Raw genomic sequence first — 18,675 nt, 5'->3', positions numbered from 1 at the left:
TCATCAGAGGAGGCACCTGTTACTAGTGCTAGCTTGTCTGCTAATGTTAGCAATGAGGCTGATTGTGAGACCAGCAGTCCCGCTTGAGAGCCCGAGCCGCATGGAGCCAGAAGTGCTACATGCGACATGGTCCTAGAGGTTAGTACCACCAGCTCAAGCACAACCCATTGAAATATGAATGACCCGTCTTTATGGTGCATGATAGACATGTGACTCCGGACAGCGTTAATTGAAAGTGGGGTGTCTGCCTTCCAAAACCGAGTGGCCAAATATTGAGCATCAAAACGGGACGTTGCTGGGGGTAGGACACGTTCCCTAACAAATTATTTATTTTGTTGCTGCTTACAGAACAGAAAAACAGTTTCAAGGGATTGGCTAATTTACTCACCTAGTACCGGACATGTGTTCTGCTTTGCATGCAAGGTTTTTGTCCACAAAATGAATGTGTTTATAATTTGATTCAACAACTGAAAGCACTCAGATCGTGTAACTGAACATGAGATGAGCTTACTGCATAGCACTAATATTCATGCATTATCACAGTGATGTAATGTAATTGGTACTGTTGATGCATCCCTTGTGCGGCAACTAGAGGGAGAGTGGAAGTATTGTATTGTTGCCATTATCAAGTTTTTAAGCGCACAATGGAAACTACTTGGGGATTCTAGAGCTTATTTCCCATTTTGATCCTTTTTGGCTGATCACATTCAGAAATATGGTCAGAAGGGTAGAGGCAGTACATCCTATTTGTCTTTTACAATATGCAAGGAATTAATTGTGCTAATGGGGGAGAAAACTACAGTAAGTGCATCATTGCAGCCTAGCTACAGCATGCCAAATATTTTTCAGTGATCGTGGATTCAAAAACAGACCTATCTCATATGGCGAACTGATGAAGTAGTGGAGGGTCACATTTGCAACCAAATTCCAGGTTCATCCGCTCTCACTACCCTAGGCGGCAGGGAGGCCCACGGGTACACGGAGGTCCCTCAGGTGGATAAGGTGGTCGCGGTGCACCTGTGCCCACAAAATGCCGCCACCTGTTGGGATCGTCAGGCACTCCCCTCCGGGGCCTGTAGGACTACATTATCTCTGGTGACCAAAGCCTACAGTGCTGCTTGACAGGCATGCTATGGCCCTCCTGCAGACTGAGGCTACACAGCACATCTTGCCAAGATACTGTACCCGTCTGCTCACCGAGGGCATCCAGTCCAGGTGGCTCCACCACGAGAACGGACTGCATTACCCACATTGTCAAAAAAAGAGCAGTTTCCTCACTCCTTGGGTCACATAATCAGTGTACACGGCCGTCATACACCGAGCACTCGCAGCCAGGGCCCTGCGAATGCAGCGGTGACCTGTGAGTTCTGAACCGGGCCTTACACATTCTCCCATTCAAGATGCTGTTGCAGAAACCAATTTTGATGTGCGTCTGGCATCAAGATTGATTCGCGGTGGTAGACCTGAAGGATGCGCACTTTCACGTCTCGGTTTTACCTCGACACAGACCCTTCCTACGGTTTGCTTTCGACGGCTGTGCATATCAATACAAGGTCCTCCCCTTCGCCCTTTCCCTGTCCCCTCAAGTCTTCACGAAAGTCATAGAGGCAGCTCTTGCCCCGTTAAGGGAAGTGGGCATCCGCATACTCAACTAGCTCGACAACTGGCTGATTCTAGCACACTCTCGTGAGTGGCTGTGCGCACACAGGGACCTGGTGCTCACACACCTCAGCCGTCTAATACTTCGGGTCAACTAGGAAAAGAGCAAGCACTCCACGGCTCAGAGTATCACTTTTCTCTGCATGGAGTTAGACTCAGTGTCGATGATTGCGCGCCTCACAAGCGAGCGTGCGCAGTTAGTGCTGAACTCATTCAGGCAGAGGACAGCGGTTCCACTGAACCATTTTCAGAGGCTCGTGGGGTCACGTAAATAAATATGCGTAAATACCTGTTTCCCCCAGTGAGTCTACTTGCACAGACCCTGTGCAAGGTCTGGGAGGATGAGGAACAAGTCACCCTTGTGGCGCCGCATTTACTTTGCAAGTAGACCCAATCATTTTGCAAGATTTTACTATCTCAGGATTGAGTCGGTTTTGTCCCATGTTCTTTCAGGTACGAACAGGTAGAGTTTGGTAATACGGAACCACTGGCCAGGTGTATCGCTTGCGTATTGTGCCTTTACCCTCCCTTGAGGTGAAAACGTGCGCTTTTACCCCCAGTCGAGTTCACAAAGTCGTGGACCCTGGATGTCCTTCCTCCTTAGCCCTGTGGCTCATGAATTTGGTGGATGAGTTCGCAGCCAGACCCACTACGGGTACAAATATGCCCTGTACTTGGAGAGGTGCTTCACAGGTGCTGATTAATCTGGTAACCCCCTGTGATGTATTTTCTGCAGCACGGTCTTCCTGTCAGCAGACCCGCGTCTCCCTTGGGTAAAGCTTTCTCTAGTTCAACTAACACGGTTCAGCTGTTGTTGCGTTTTTCTATAGGGACCGCTAGTGTCACTACATTGACACAACATGAGTGAGTGACAGAAGGGGAATGTCTCAGTTACTGATGGAGGGAACGAGAAGTTGTGTCCCTCTTGCCACAACGCTGTACTAGCCACTGAAATGGCCAGACCTTGTCTTAGCTCCTCAGCACAAAACCTGCACAAAACCTGAATGAGAGTGGGCATTCCTTCTCCTTTTATACCCGTATGTCTGGGGAAGTGGCATGCAAATTCTACTCACCAATTCCCATTGGCCTTTTCTCAAAGTTCCTCTAGTGTCACTACTTCGACACAACATCTCATTCCCTCCATCAGGGAACATATGTTATGACATTAACTGAGATTTAATGTGTTTTATAATGTGTTTGTGTATTTAATATCTCTTCCTTGGCATGTTTAGGGTATTAGCCAATGTTAAATGCTGTTTGCAACCCATTTTATTCTTCAGTAGTATGACATACTTCGATGTGAAACAGGTTATTCCGAGAGGACAAAAATAGTGTAGGGTAGGAATTGATTAGACCTTGAAAAGCAGGTGTTCCATAACAGAATGTAGCAAGCCCTGAATGTGAGATTGCTAGAACAATCCCAAGCTATTTGGCAATTTCTCAACATTATCCAATACCCCTGCATGACCTAAGTGATGTCAGCGGTAAAAGAAAGTCACTTCAGAAGAAGAGTATGATAATCAATTTTGATTAAAGACTTTCTGAAGACTATTTATTTGGAATAGCATGCACTGAGGAATCTTTCAAAAAACGGCCAAAGAGCATGCATTAAGAAAATAAATTTGGTACATTTTGAATTGATGTTGACTTTTAAACTAACTAGATTTGGTCAATATGTGAATCATAGAGAAAAATTCTTAGTACTTACTCAGTAATTAACGAAAAGTATCAGATCTCCCAATAGAATGTCCCTAATTAATGCAGTGGCTTTATTTTAGACTAAAAGTCTATTCTGGTATACACGGCAAATTAGTCAGGGTGCAGGCTGCTGTAGTGTATGACGAGGTGAAAAATAAATGAATTGAGGGAGAAAGAACCAGCAAGGGGTTTCCTATCTGCGGGCTCCTCTCAGACCCCTCCACATGTCTCTCCCACAGAGGCCCTCACGTGTAGTGCAGGTCATTAATTTAGGGAGGAGGGAGCGCCCTACATACCTTTTCTGTGTATATATAGCATGTTCTAAATATCCTCATTAGAGGTGTGATTTATGATATACACTCCACCTTCTTTACGTTGGTGCTGCGGTAAGAGGGGATCAGGCTCTGCATTGCATCTGCTTATAAAGTTTGCTGAAGCCAAAATTATTCTGACCGAGAAAATCAAATGCAATGCACAGCAAGGCAGAAAGCAGCAAGACCACCGGACATCTCCTAGAGAGGTTCTGCCCAGACAGATTGCACACAGATGTATGAAGATGAAAACCACGCATTGTAATGTAGCAAGGACAAGCATGTTATGTGGGTACTCTGCGAACAGGGATGACCTGCCAGAATTGTTATGCACTGAAAATAAAATTTTCTCTGTTATTTCAGAGTGGGAGAGATTAACCATAAGGGTGAAGTAGTGAAGTAACATTGACTCTGATGGACTGCAGGAGGCAGCTCTCATTTGGTTCTGTGTTATGTGTGCGAGATGAGGTCCCATCTGTTTAAAACAAATTTGAGCCCACAGAGACATACTTAGAAGTTGCAGCTTGATTTTGTCTCTTTATCTGTGTGTTTTTTTGCATATTTTATGCAAAAGAGAACCAATTTAGTTTTTGACCAGTCCAAAGTGTTACAGTAAGTTTCCAAGCAAAACATTTTTAACAATGTACTCAGCTGTGCATAAGCAGTTACAGTGTGCATTTCTAAATCATTTAAACTTATATGTTGATCATGATTTCTGAATGATGGCTCACGCATAAGTTTTACACACAATCATGTGCTTAAATATTGAGTGAATGAGACCAGACCAAAAATGGTCATGTTGTGTTTGAACTGCATTGCCTTGGACAATTTCCATGTCTGTATTTACAACTTGATTTACAACAGAGTATGGAAAAATAAGATATGCATGTCATGAAACTGTTTATTACATTTTACAAATTACACTATTTATTCAACTTTTCCGTTTGTTACGTATTGTATGCAATAGAGGAATCATTGAATATTTGATTACATTTCTTGAAAAATCAGTCAAAGCTTATTCACATTCTATTGTATGTTCTTACACAAATGTATGGGTAACACCTTACAATAAGGTCCCATTTGTTAACATTAGTTAACAACATCGGTTAACATGAACTAACAATGAACAATATTTATTAAGCATTTATTATCTTAGTTCATGTTAATTTCAACATATACTAATACATTTTTAAAATCAAAAGTGGTATTAGTTAACATTAGCAAATGCACTATGATCTAATAATGAACAGTTGTATTTTTATTAATTAACATTAACTAAGATTAATAAATGCTGTAACAAATATATTGTTAATTGCTCATTCATGATAACTAATGCATTTACTAATGTTAACAAAGGTTACCTTATTGTAAAGTGTTACTAATATATGTTATGTTTGATATCCAGATGTAATGGACCTTATTCAGAGTAACACCCTGTTTATTTGTTTGAATGGAAACAAGGCTGTGAGAGATAAACTTACAGTCTCCACAATGGGTGTGAAAATGTTATGTAATCTAAGGTTTATACAGTGCCTGTCATTGAGGAGAATATAAGTCTATCCCCCACATCCTCATTTTCATTCCTGTCAAAATTTTAAGATGGCGCTACTTACTATAGGTCTATAGTCTTTCAAAATGTTCGTAATTATGATAGTTGACATTGATTTGGTTTGGCAACACTGGCTGCACAACTATAGGAATAGAGATTTGCGTAATGATACAGCACAGATTGCTAAACCTCTCAGCTCTCCAATCAGAAATTAGTATGGAACCCCAATACACATTCTGAGTGCTAACACCTTCAGATAGCCTTTCACCTGCACTAAGAGGGGAAGAAGAACTGATTAGCTTTTTAATTGTCTGAGTTAGATCAAACACAAGCTGACTGTCATGCATCATGCAGTGTAGTGCAAATTGCCAGCAAGGATATGAGAAGGTTGCTCATTACTTTTCAAACAGTATTACCTTTCATTCAAATATGCAATTCTTCTCTGTATAAAAAGACAAATATGCTTAAGATATTAAAATCCACAATCAAAGAATAATGAGTTCTAAGCCTTTATTCTTTTGACTGCTTTGAATTTAATTTATATAAGCCCTTGTTTGATATTCTGTCTGATTACATAAAGCAGCAGTTGAAACATATTTGAAGGCAAGAAGTTGGTTTGTAATATAACCTCCAAAAAGGGCTGAGCTTAGAGGCTGGTGCAGTTCTATTATTGTAGATGATAGAAGATCACTTTGAAAGAGCTATAGAGTTCAGGAGTTGAGAATGGAATAAAAGTGCACCAGTCAACCAAATCAAGAGCTCTGCATAATATTAATAAAAACAATAATGTATAGGAGGGTGGCCAAAAGAAGCCATTACTCTAAAAATAACTATATGTTAAAGCATGGTGAGAGTTGGGCAAAAAGCAAAAGAGTGATTTTTGTGGTCAGATGCCGCCAGGAGTTTGTTTGGCCAAAAATTCAAAGCAGTACGTGTGGTACACATCTAACACTGCATACACCTCAAACATACAGTGACATATTTTGGCGACAGCATCCTGCTGTAGAGCAGCAGGAATGTTTTTCATCAACATGGACTGGACATCTTGTTAAAGAAGAAAAAGAGACAAATTTATCTTTTGTCTGCCGTCTGAGACAAATTTCGACTCTTAAGTATTTCTCTCGTCGCAGGGCAAAATTGGTAATTTTACAACGTAGTGTGTCATGTTCACAGTCGGCCTATTAATAGCCTTTGCAATGATCTTTAGCCTCCGACGAAATTTGGGCAGTGTCTGAAATTTAGCATCGTAGCCGTATAGCCATATAGTGTGATTCTTTAGTTAAGATTCACATCACACCAATTTTATGTGGCGGTAATGCACCATATGCTGGATTACCATCCAACAATAAACATCACAAGAAGAAGTGCCTGTGACAGCACTATGAATCATGACATTTTTTTAACTAAATAGTATATAAATAAACAGAATGGTGTTAATGTCAGAGTTGCTGTCATGTTCAGTAGATGTCAGCTTTGTCTTGTTCGGTACACAACAATATCGTATTTAGGGATGCACGATATATCGGCAATTTCCATTAATAGACCGAGGTGATGGAGGCAGAGATCAGCGAGGTGCATCAAAGTTCAACCTGGCCGGTAATTTTGGTGAGGTTCAGTGTGGTCCATCCTAAGTCCAAGGTTCAGACAATGGTATATGAAGTATTCCATGACTTATCAGTTCATCGTCTGAAGTCCATTGTAATAGACTGAAGTGATGTTTGGCTGGCACCAGCTGCATTTAGTCATCATTACACAGTGACACGTAGTGGAGTTCAACACGAAGCAGGAATGGAGCTGGATCGAGCCGGTTCTGGTGACCTCAGGATAGGAGTCCCGAGGTTGAGACAGTGAAACAAATAAAATAATATTATCATAGATGTCATTCAATTTATTGCAGAGTTATAGATCGTGATCAATATTTCTGGTTTCTGGTTCCGGCAGACTAAACTAAAGCAGCCTAATTGTGGGTTGAAGGATAAATTAGGTGTAAGCCTGGCTAAATAGATGAGTCTTTAGTCTAGACTTAAAGTGAGGGAGTGTGACTGCATCTCGAACAGTGTTAGGGAGACTATTCCATAGTTTAGGAGCCTATTAACAGGCCAGAATTTTACGATCGTGATGAACTTGATGGGATATATTGTTGTAGACTTACAGAAGTCCTGCGGAGATAGACCATTCAAAGCTTTGCATGTAGTTCATACATCATTTTAAAATTAATAAACAATTTAACAGATAGCAAATGTAACGATGATAAAATGGGGCTAATATGATCTTATTTCTTGGTTCTCGTTAGCACTCTGGCTGCTGCATTTTGAACCAATTGAAGTTTATTTACTGATCTTGCTGGACATCCTCCCAGTAATGCATTACAATAATCTAGTCTTGAGGTCACGAACGCATTAATTAGTTTTTCGGTATCAGTAACAGAGAGCATGTGCCGTAATTTAGCAATATTTCTTAGGTGGAAAAATGCTTTTCTACATAAATTTACATTTATGCATTTGGCAGACGCTTATCCAAAGCGACTTACAGTGCACTTATTACAGGGACAATCCCCCTGGAGCAACCTGGAGTTAAGTGCCTTGCTCAAGTACACAATGGTGGTGGCTGTGGGGTTCAAACCAATGACCTTCTGATTACCAGATTACCAGCTATGTGCTTAGACCACTACACCACCACCACACCTACAATTACATACATTGGTAATTGATTTTCAAAGGACAGATTGGTATCAAATATAACACCTAAGTTCTTGATGTAACAGTACATCCATCGAAAATCAAATTATATTTTAGCAGCTTATTTTTAGAGGTTTTTGGTCCAATAATTAGTACCTCTGTTTTGTCGGAATTGAGTAGAAGTACATTTCTGGCCATCCAATCTTTTATTTCATTGATACAATGCTAATTTGATAATTGTGAAATCTCATCAGATTTTGAAGAAATATAAAGTTGGGTATTGTCGGCATAACAGTGGAAACTTATTCCACGATTCCTGAGAATATCACCCAGGCTAAGCATATACAAGTAGAAAAGCAGAGGCCCTAAAACTGATCCCTCTGGCACGCCATACTTTACTTTTGTTTGGTTTTATGATTCCTCATTTACATAAAGTGGTAGCGGTCTGCTAAATAGGACCTAAACCATGCTAATGCAACTCCACAAATGCAAACATAATTCTCTAGCCTATTCAAGAGAGTGTCATGATCTATCGTGTTGAATGCTGCACTAAGATCTAAAAGCACTAGAAGTGAAATGCAGCCACGATCAGATGATAAGAGCAAGTCTCTGTACTGTGATGAGGCATAAATCCTGACATAAATTGTTAATATATTCTATTTCTCTGTAGAAATGAACATATTTGGGAGGATACTACCTTTTCTACCCTATCAAGAGTGCTAGAGAAGACTGCATTTATACTTCTGGGTTTTGGCGTTTACTGAGTGAAAAGCATCAGTGTGCTTTTTTGGAACATTTACATATAGCCCAGTTTTATATAATGATTGTTTAGTTTACATTTGAAAATATGCAGACAAAAGTCCCTGTATTAAATAAAATAAATTACCAAACGAATAAAGTATTACATTAAAATAAGAAATTACCAAACTAAAAAAATATATATTTTTAGACCTATATATGCCTTTTCTTCACACAAACTTTTCCTGTTCTGTAGACAAACACAGTTTCAGACTGTTCTTCACTTTTTTCAAGACTATAAACTATCAGAACTATTTGACCAATGTTGAGTTCACTTTCAGAAAACAAGCTTTTGAACTTTTTACAACATTTAATTATTTTAAATCTAACCCTGTTTGCCTCGGATCGCATTTGCTGAGCTTCTTCAGAAAATGTAAATTGCATTATGGTGCTAAAATTATTTTGAGATGATAATCAAGTTCAGTTGGTCATGGCCATTGTGATGGCAATGGTTTAGATTAGATGATTGTTCAAGATAGCCTATCGAATATCAGAAATGTATCATATGTAAACCCTGATATTACACCGCATCAATTTTTCTTTGATAGCTGTGCACACAGCATATACACATCAATGGATGTTCCTTATACTAAGACTGAAATTTCCCCCCAATACTTGGTGCAGGTTGCCACCTTGAACAGGGCAATTTGCTTTCCGGTCGGTGGCAACCTGCGAGAGGCACAACATCAGGACCAATATTACAGTCCTATTGGAAGGGCAACTGTTCCCATTTGATTGAAATTCCTCGTCTTCTAATTGCTTTTATTTGTGAAATTAAAATGACAGTACGCTGGCTAATTTTAATGAATTGTCTCAATACTCTCCCCATTTTACCAAAATTCGGTGGAAAAAAATTAGGGACATCTGGGAGATGAATGGTACACAATTAGCGATAAACACACATTTCTGTATGGAAACAGCTTAAGGGCAGATTTCTTTTGCCATTTTTTAGGCATGACATCATCACACACACCATTTTTATCGATAAAATACCATTTGAATGGAAACAGGGAGAATTTCGCAAAACATTTTTAAGCATTTTCACAGTCAATAACAAAATAGCATGAAAAGTGGATGGAAACTAGGCTATAGACGTGGCGCTGACCGCACAGAGAAATGCCATTTTTGTAGTTCCTTTATGATGCACTTCCTTATTATTTGAACTTTAATAAAGGATGCATTAAAGATATAATGCCAGGTTGTTTGCTTTTTAGAAGCTCTGACATGAAGGTTTTGCTTAAGTGGAATGCCAGATCCGGCTCTGCTTTATTTCACGATTACAGTGCTTCTGTATTTCCTTATTTTGCATTTACCCATTATAATTCTATTATATTTTGTGATCTACATCACCTGAAGCTGTTTGGAATGTTTAGAGTGCATCTGGACATGTGTTTTCTTCACAGGCGTTTCTTTCTTCGTCTGGCGTGAGCTGCTGTGCTCCTCTCTCACGTCATCATTAGAGTTTCATATGATCTCATGTTACGTTAAATGAGATCAAACGACAATTCATTGTCGATAACATCGACTAATCATTTCAGCCCTACACTTCAGCTTTAATATGCTTGTTTGATATTCAAGCATACTATTTGTTCCCAAAAATAGCACTGCAGTGAAAAGAGTAGAACAAAGTTGCATAATCTGTCTAACTCATGTTGAGAAATGGCTTGAACATCAGGACAGGCACCTACGGCTCTTTCTCTGTAGAGAAAGGTCTTTGCCATAATGCATCCTTGTCTTTCTCTTTTTATATTCCATGCTATTTTATTGTTAAGCATTTAAGGTATTTTTATATCTAGGGACAGGACATGTGCCATCATGACAACAGTGTGTGCTAGAGGCTTATTGCTTTGTTATGTGGACCATGTTGTCTTTGTAGCTACAACAAAGAGGATGATAAAGAACCTGGTTATATAATGATATGCTTTTGTTTGTTTTTAATATCTAATTTTTGGTCATAGATGATTTTTTCAACGTTAAAATTGTTTCTCTTAGCTTGGTTTAATATGCAGAAACAGGGTTGGGAAGTAACAGAATACATTTAATGGGATTACTTATTTAAAATACAAAATATAAGTAAATGTATTCCACTACAGTTACAATTTAATTAATTGGTAATTAGAATACAGTTACATTCAAAATTTACTTTGATTTCTGAAGAGATTACTTTGTATTTAATTTTCATTTGTTTAATTAAAAATGTTGTCCTTTCAGATGGAAAACATTTATACATATAAATGATGCGATTCATAGTGCATTTGAATAGTGGTGAAACGCTTTCTTATGATACATTACATTCATATGAGCAGACAGAGAAGTAAGTTTGAACAATGTTTAGAGCAGAAGAAATATAAATAATCTTGTGTGAATTGTCACCTTTACACTAAGCTAAAATACTATTTCTAGCCATTTTACATGCACATTACCAGGCACGATCATTTAGATCTTTTGATAAGACTTTTGATATTAGGGCAAAAATCATATTCTTGATAACAATTTTTATATTGTGTTCCTATAAAAATTTCTAAAAATCCTTAAATTCAATTTGATTTATCTTGTTTTAGAAACAACACTGCATAAAATATTTAGGTTTTTCAGATAATGTATTTTTAACACGTGTATTTTGTCTTGATGTACTGGATGAGTTTTTATAGTCAAAACAAGTAAAAATGTACCAGTGCTGAAAAAGTAATCCAAAGTATTTTAAATACGTTTAATCTAACGGAATATGTAAAAAATTACATTTTACAGCCTGTATTCTGTAATCTGTAATGTAATACATTTAAAAAGTAACCCTCCCAACCCTGTGCAGAGACAACTATGAGAAAGCCATTGTAAAGGGATTAATGGAAAGGAGGAGGCGAGAACCGGCTTGACAATATAAATAATAGTTTAATATAAAACACCCCTTCTCTGGGGAGGGGTGTGCCTTCCGCACCATCTGGCGAATCGGATGCAGACCTCCAGCCCCTGGTGGACGTAATGCCCTGCCACATTTGTGTTGGACGGTAGGGGTCTCCCCGCCCCTGGCGGTTGGTTGGGAGCTCGTCCTCCCCTCGCAGTCGACGGCTGTTCCTCCGCTTCCAGGCGGCAGGGCTCCTCCGGCAGATGGCCACTGCGGCTCCGTTGGGGTGTATGGTAGTGGCGAGGACTCTACTACGGCACATCCCTCCTCCTTCCCGGATTTCTGCACCAGTGTCACGGGTAAAGGGAAAGGAGGGGGTGAGAACCAGCCTGATCTGGTCTAGTTTGGCATGTCAAGTTGAATGGTGACATGCCTCTCATAATGGTTGTTCATGACAAGTGTTTAAATTTAAACTTACCAATATACACAAGATGCCATGACTTCTTAGTAGAATTGAAACAAATATGCAATGTGGAGATACACAGTGTTACATAATTATATTTTATACAATTGGGACATGAATATCCTACAAGTCAAATTGGGTGTACATTTTCCATCTGAGTAAAGGCTGTATGTACAGTATAATGTGGCCTTTTGCAGACATGCCATGGGCTTTCTGGTGCAGCTGCACACTGATACCTTCACATCCATTACTTATAATTGTCTAAAATACTGCTGACAAATAACTTAATGTTAAATGAGCATTAGAGTGGCATGCATCTGATGACCCTTAAGATTATGCACAAATCCAATCTATTATTGCAAGGGTCTTCAACAGGGGATCCGTGACCCCCATGGGGTTCACGGTGGTACCACAGGGGGTCCGCAAATTATTGTTTGATCCACCTTGCTGACATTTGAAATAATCACTCACTCGCACGCGAGTGACAGCGAGAGACAGGAGTATGAATTATCGAATTGTTGAAGTCCTTCGCAGCTGCATGCCAAATCTTAGTGTGACTAAAAAGAGCTAGTCAGCAGAAGCACGCAGCCCGGACAAACCCTTCATGCACTCACCGCTTAGACAAACATCAGGTTCAGCAGTGCTGCAGTGGAGGGTCGCGTGAGTAAACGCGTCTGCTTTGCGTTGGTTGCACTGTGTGGTTGAGCAGATGACAGCCTGCTTTCAGAACAATAGCTTACTTGCCTAGTATAAATAAATAGTTACCACTGAGATTATCAAGATAGCATACAGGGTCCTTGATGTTCCACACACACGATGGTGACTCTCAAATCAAGATAATTAAAGGTGCACTAAGTCATTGTTTTCCTCAATACAAATGTTTACTCAATTAAATCAACAATAATTTTAAAATATATGTATAAAATCGATCACTCACATGAGATGAAGACTCCATTTTAGTAACCTTATAAAATATGTTTTATTCTGAATGGACAGGGTCTGTCTGTTTATCTGTCTGTCTGTCTGTCTGTCTATCTTTCTGTCTGTCTGTCTGTCTGTCTTTTTCTTTCTTTTTGGAGTAGGTTTGGCACAGGAATTTACAGAGGAAATAAAAAATGTCACTTCATGTCAAAAATGTTACAGAACCCTGCTGTACATCCCTGCTGAAAAGACCAGCTTAAGCTGGTTGGCTGGTTTTAGCTGGTCATCCAGCCTAGCCAGGCTGGTCAATTAGAAGGTTTCAGAGGGGATTTTTTAAGCTACTTTTTAGCTACCCACCAAGGGGTCCTTGGCCTGAAAACTTTTGAAGACCCCTGTCTTATTGCAACAAAAACAATGGTATGCATCATTGTCAGGTTCTTTTTCATGGCACGTGTACTCATGTGTATCCTGGTGTTCATCTGAGCATGATGTCGTCACTGTTTTCCTCTAGTCTCTGTGGTTAAATCACATCTCCATAGTAACTTTCTGCCTCCCCCCACACATGTGAGTGTGCAGTCAGTGTGCATTGTGGCTCACTGCACAGGTAATGCCATTTCTGTGCAGCATGTCAGACAGAAACACAATATTTCCAATGAAGCTGGCATAATGAGGCAGAGCTTTGCTCACAATAATGGAGCTGCAGCCTTCCTCTCTAACATGCTTTTGAGGATGGAAGTTAAGCTGCGTGGTAAATTCGTAGGCAGCCACTTCGCTGTGTTTTAGACCTATAGAGCGAGAAATTGAGACTGAAAGATGGTGAGAACATAGAGTGAAGTGTTTTCTTTTTTTTTGCACAATTATGACTAAAATCATGACTCAGCTATGTCAGTCCATTCAATGCAATGAATGGTGGCCAGAACCTTTGAAAGTCCAAAAAGAACAAAGGCAGCATAAAAGTAATCCATATGACTCCAGTGGTTTAATCCATTTCTTCAGAAGCGATATGAGATGTGGGGGTGAGAAACAGATCCTTTTTACTATAAATTCTCCTCCTTGCCAAGTAGGTGGTGATATGCACGAAGAATGTGAATCGCCAAAAACAAGAAGAATGTGGAAGTGGACATTTTTGGTAAAAAAGGACTTATTAAAAATGAAATATTGATCTGTTTCTCACCTACACTTATCATATCACTCGTCGTCTCAATTACTTTTATGCTGCCGTTATGAGCTCTTTGAATCTTCAAAGTTCTGGCCACCATTGTATGGACCTAGGGAGCTGAGATATTCTTCTAAAAATCATCCTCAGTTTTTTTGGCATAAGAAAGTCATTCAAATCTGAGATGGCATTAGGGTGAGTATATTGTGTGAGAATTTTTCTTTATTGTAGGTTAACGCTCCCAAACAAGCTGAGAACTGTGTTCCTAAATATCTATATTGCTGTTTTATACATCATTAAGTCAAGAAATTGCCTTAACGGTCAACTTCACAGTGAACCTCTTTGCTGCATGAAAAACTGTATCCAAAATTAGAATAAAATATTCACTGAATGTGAGCAAAGCAACAATATTACAACACATTTATACCACAATAATCAACAAAGCTTAATCAATTAAATTTGAAATATGTGTCATTGAATCAGATTGCTTAATACCCACTCAAACCAACCAGTTGTCATTTCCGATAAGCCTATAGACTAAGTTAAACTGCTGCTTATCTGTCTGTCATTAATGTCTGTAATAGATTAAAATGCTCAGTCACTGCAAAACTATTTTGACGCAATTGGAGTACACCTAAATGGAATGTTGTAATCAACACTTTTCACTAGTAGTTAATCGTGGCAGCTCGATAATTTTGTTGTTGAATAGTGCAACTTGTTTCTTGAACTGGTCACTGCCATCTCTTTACTATGAGGAAGACACTGAAATTATTCATTCTCCAAATCTGTCATAACCATCTTCACATTACCTGATTCTTTTGATATCTCAGAGGCCATGAATTATTTAACAGTTTCCACCAGGAATGTCAATGCCTAGATCACGCTTTCCTTTCCTTTTTTATTTTATTTTTATTTTTGTATAAATACCAACTCAAGTTTCCTATCAATGCCTCGGTTGGTGGTAGAAAAACATGGTGTTCTGATACTGTTCTTACAAGCAGATCACAGTTGGGTTTCATCAGCATTTACGTCGCATCACAATGTCACTATGCGTCACGTCATAATGCACCATGTAGCCCCAAAGCCCAATTTTTAGTGCTGTTTTTTAATAAATATAGAGGATTTATTTATAGCGACTGGCACGGTAAGTGGCGGCCAGTGCTCTGAAAAGAGCAGAGCAGGAAGACGCTTGAGCAGAGTGGAGTAAGGGCACAGGCGCTTGAGGACAGAGCGACCCAGATGACAGTACTGCCAGTATAATCAGCCCCTCCCTGCTTAGTCAAGCCCAGACCGAGGCATTGCCGCAGGAGCACACGCCGCGTGATGTCACTTTTATTATGCCTTGGCTTCACTCCGCACCACAGACGACCCTCATGAATATTCGCTAGCTGACTTCTGGGGCTCTATTGCTCACAGTTACAGAGATGCGGTGGAGCTTGCAAGATTTTAACAGTATGTAACACATTCCAGCTCACTGTGTCCCTGTGAACGTGGTGTGAATAGAAGATATCACATAGTAATACTGGGCTGGATTAGTCGAACCTTCTCAAACCACACTGTGAGATGCCCGACTTAGATCCGTGGCTCTGAGACTCAGCTGTGTTGAGGATTGTGCTGTAGGTCATATTATAAGTCTGTGGTTAATTATAGATGGAATAAAGGTATCATATTTGTGCACATTTAACATATTATTCCTGGCATGTTCAGTAAAATAGTAAGAGGGACTTTGCTACCAGTGACATTTACGCCACATTCATTCAGGGTATACATTTTATCAGCATGTGTGTTCCCTGGAAATCGAACCCATGACCTTGACATTGCTAGCACCATACTCTACCATTTGAGCCATTGTTCAGATTGTTTCATTGATTTGTTCGGTGACTATTTTTTGAATTTTACTCCCTTTTGCAGGTAATCTAGGCATATCCAGTCACTCTACTGAGGACAGTGAGAAGTGGGAGAGTCGCCGGCTGCTGCAGGACTTTGACATTGACAGCAACTATACTGATGATGTGCAGATTGGACCCAATGCCAAAAAGAACTGCACACCGCCTGGTAAGAGGTTTCCACCACACATGCACAAAACCTCACACAGGGTCCAGATTTAACACTTTTGCTAAGCACCAAATGTGAACTTACCTTGGGTATAAGGAACTGCAACATGCTATTACACATGGTTTAAATCCAGTTCTGACCCTTGCTGATGAAAGCAACATGAGTAATTCATATCAAATAAAACATCTGTTGTAACTAAAACATCCTCTGATGACTTTTAACTTTTTTTTCCTCTATTCCTTGTGACAACACTTGGCACTTGTGAAACATTTTGCATAGTGAGGATTTCTTAAAAAATAATGTCATATATAGTTTTCATCTATCAATTAATATTATACATAGTCCAGTTACCATAAAAAATGCTAAATCAATATTTGGTGTGTCCACCTTTGCCTTCAAAACAGCACCAGGGCCCTGATTCACGAAAAGTTCTTAAGAAGAAAATGTTTAACTTTCTTTTTAACTACCACTTTCTTCTTAATTTCTGTCTTAAGAAAAAAGTTACAAATATTTTGTATTCCTGAAAAATCTTTTTTCTTAAAAGTGTTCTTAAGAAAAAAACGTAAGAAGAATTACAATTCTAGAAAAAAAAACATTTCTTAAAGATCGTCATAAATAACATCTTGAAGTTAAGATAACCTCATAGTTGTCAAACTCCAACAGGTAATGTATTTAATACATTTACTGGGTTCTTTGAAATGTGATGCGTTCTATCCTGTTGAGTCAGATGTAGCAATGCTATTTATGTATCCTAAAAATTAGATTTTTAGACCAAAACACTTGGACTCTTTTGTGTTTTATATTATTTTTATTTTCAGGTTATAAATCATGTAAATGTTATCACAAAATTCAAACAATACATGTTGTTTTGAAGATTCTTAATGTTAATACTAGTCAATTCAAATAGATGTGCTGCATAGCTCTCTCTCTCTCTCTCCATGATCTTTTGAGTTCATAGAAACAAAATAATTATGTCATTAGAAAGCTAAGACTTTCTATTTCTCCCCATCCAACTCCCTAATGGAGTTGGCCACAGCGGAGACAGAGCTTAATTTGAGACATTTCAAATTAAAAGTTGTCAAATTGTTACCAGTAAGATAAGTAAATTCTACTATGATGGGTAGTGTCATTAGTTAAAACAGCTAAAAATGTGTGTGCTTGCTACTTAAAAAGAAGGTTAAGTTACATTTATCATTACGATTTGCCATTGTTGAAGTATTGAATTTGTTGTAGGCTATTAGACAAGGCAACTTCATGAGTAGGCTAATACAGTATGATCAGACTAATGTCAAAGCCTGTCATACTATTCTTAAGAAAAAAATGAGGATGTTCTTAAGAAAATATTTGAGAACGTCTTTTATTTATTTATTCCTCCCCTTTTCTCCCCAATTTCACATGCCCAATTCCCAATGCTCAAGGTCCTCGTGGTGGCATAGTGACTCGCCTCAATCTGGATGGCGGATGACGAATCTCAGTTGCCTCCATGTCTGAGACAGTCAATCCACACATTTTATCATGTGGCTTGTTGAGCGCATTACCCAGAGACCTAGCATGTGTGGAGGCTTCACGCTATTCTCTGTGGCACCCATGCACAACCCACCACGTGCCCCACCGAGAGTGAGAACCACATTTTAGCGACCATGAGGAGGTTAACCCAATGTGACTCTACCCACCCTAGCAACCAAGCCAATTGGTTGCTTAGGAAGCCTGACTGAGGTCACTCAGCACACCCTGTTTTTGAGAACTTCTTAAGAATTTTTCAAGAATTGCACGTAGGAACATTCTTGCAAACTTCATATAATTTATCCTAAGAACTTTATTAATTTGAATCCAGTTCTCTTATGTACACCTTGATACAGTATTTCTTGGTTGTTGGCAAATATGTTGTTCCAAGCTTCTTGGAAATTCACCATTGTTCTTCCTTCTATTGTTTGTGTCTCTTTATGTAATCCCAGACTGACTCTATGTTCAGTGGGGGGCTCTGTGGGGGCCATGCCATCTGTTGCAGGGCTCCCTGTTATTCCATTCAATTTTATTATTTTTTCAAAAGGATGTTTGAGAGTCTAAAATGTATATTTCCTATTAACACACTAAAGCTGATGATATAAATACTCATCTTAAGAGAAATGTTTTGGTGAAACATCTTATGTGCCTGAGAATTTGCACAGTACTGTATATTTATATTTTATTAGGAACAAAATAAAAATATGTACACGTTTTTGTGACAAGTGTAGTTTCACCAAGAGACGGAGACTATGTCTCTACTCATATATGATGTTGCAATTGACAGTATAAAGTATATATAAATAAATAATTTAAAATACAGCTTTGTGGACTTTGACAAATAAAAAAACATGAGCTAATATCACATATATAATTTTTAACATAATATTTGAATTCTGGACCCTGATCACTAACCTCACCCAATCTACCTGTACCTTGGATTGAACAGAACAGGTGAAAGAAGAAGATATAAAAAAATAATGGTTTTACTTGGCAAACCAAACTACCAATGTCATGTCCAACTGGAAACAACATGACAATG

General features: G+C 38.9%; 1 protein-coding gene across 1 annotated transcript in view; it reads left to right on the top strand.

The window, feature by feature from the left end:
- Window positions 1-18,675, top strand: part of LOC127660998 (sodium/potassium/calcium exchanger 3-like) — a 163,663-nt gene that overhangs the window by 21,902 nt on the left and 123,086 nt on the right. Inside the window, exon 2 of the mRNA XM_052151518.1 lies at window positions 15,987-16,130. Within this exon, the coding sequence (XP_052007478.1) occupies window positions 15,987-16,130 (144 nt within the window). The remainder of the gene's footprint in view (window positions 1-15,986; window positions 16,131-18,675) is intronic.

The sequence above is a fragment of the Xyrauchen texanus genome, chromosome 20, assembly GCF_025860055.1.
Source record: "Xyrauchen texanus isolate HMW12.3.18 chromosome 20, RBS_HiC_50CHRs, whole genome shotgun sequence".
NCBI classification, from domain to species: domain Eukaryota; kingdom Metazoa; phylum Chordata; class Actinopteri; order Cypriniformes; family Catostomidae; genus Xyrauchen; species Xyrauchen texanus.
The sequence above is the reverse complement of the archived record's forward strand: the minus strand, read 5'-3'. Positions and strand labels throughout refer to the sequence as shown.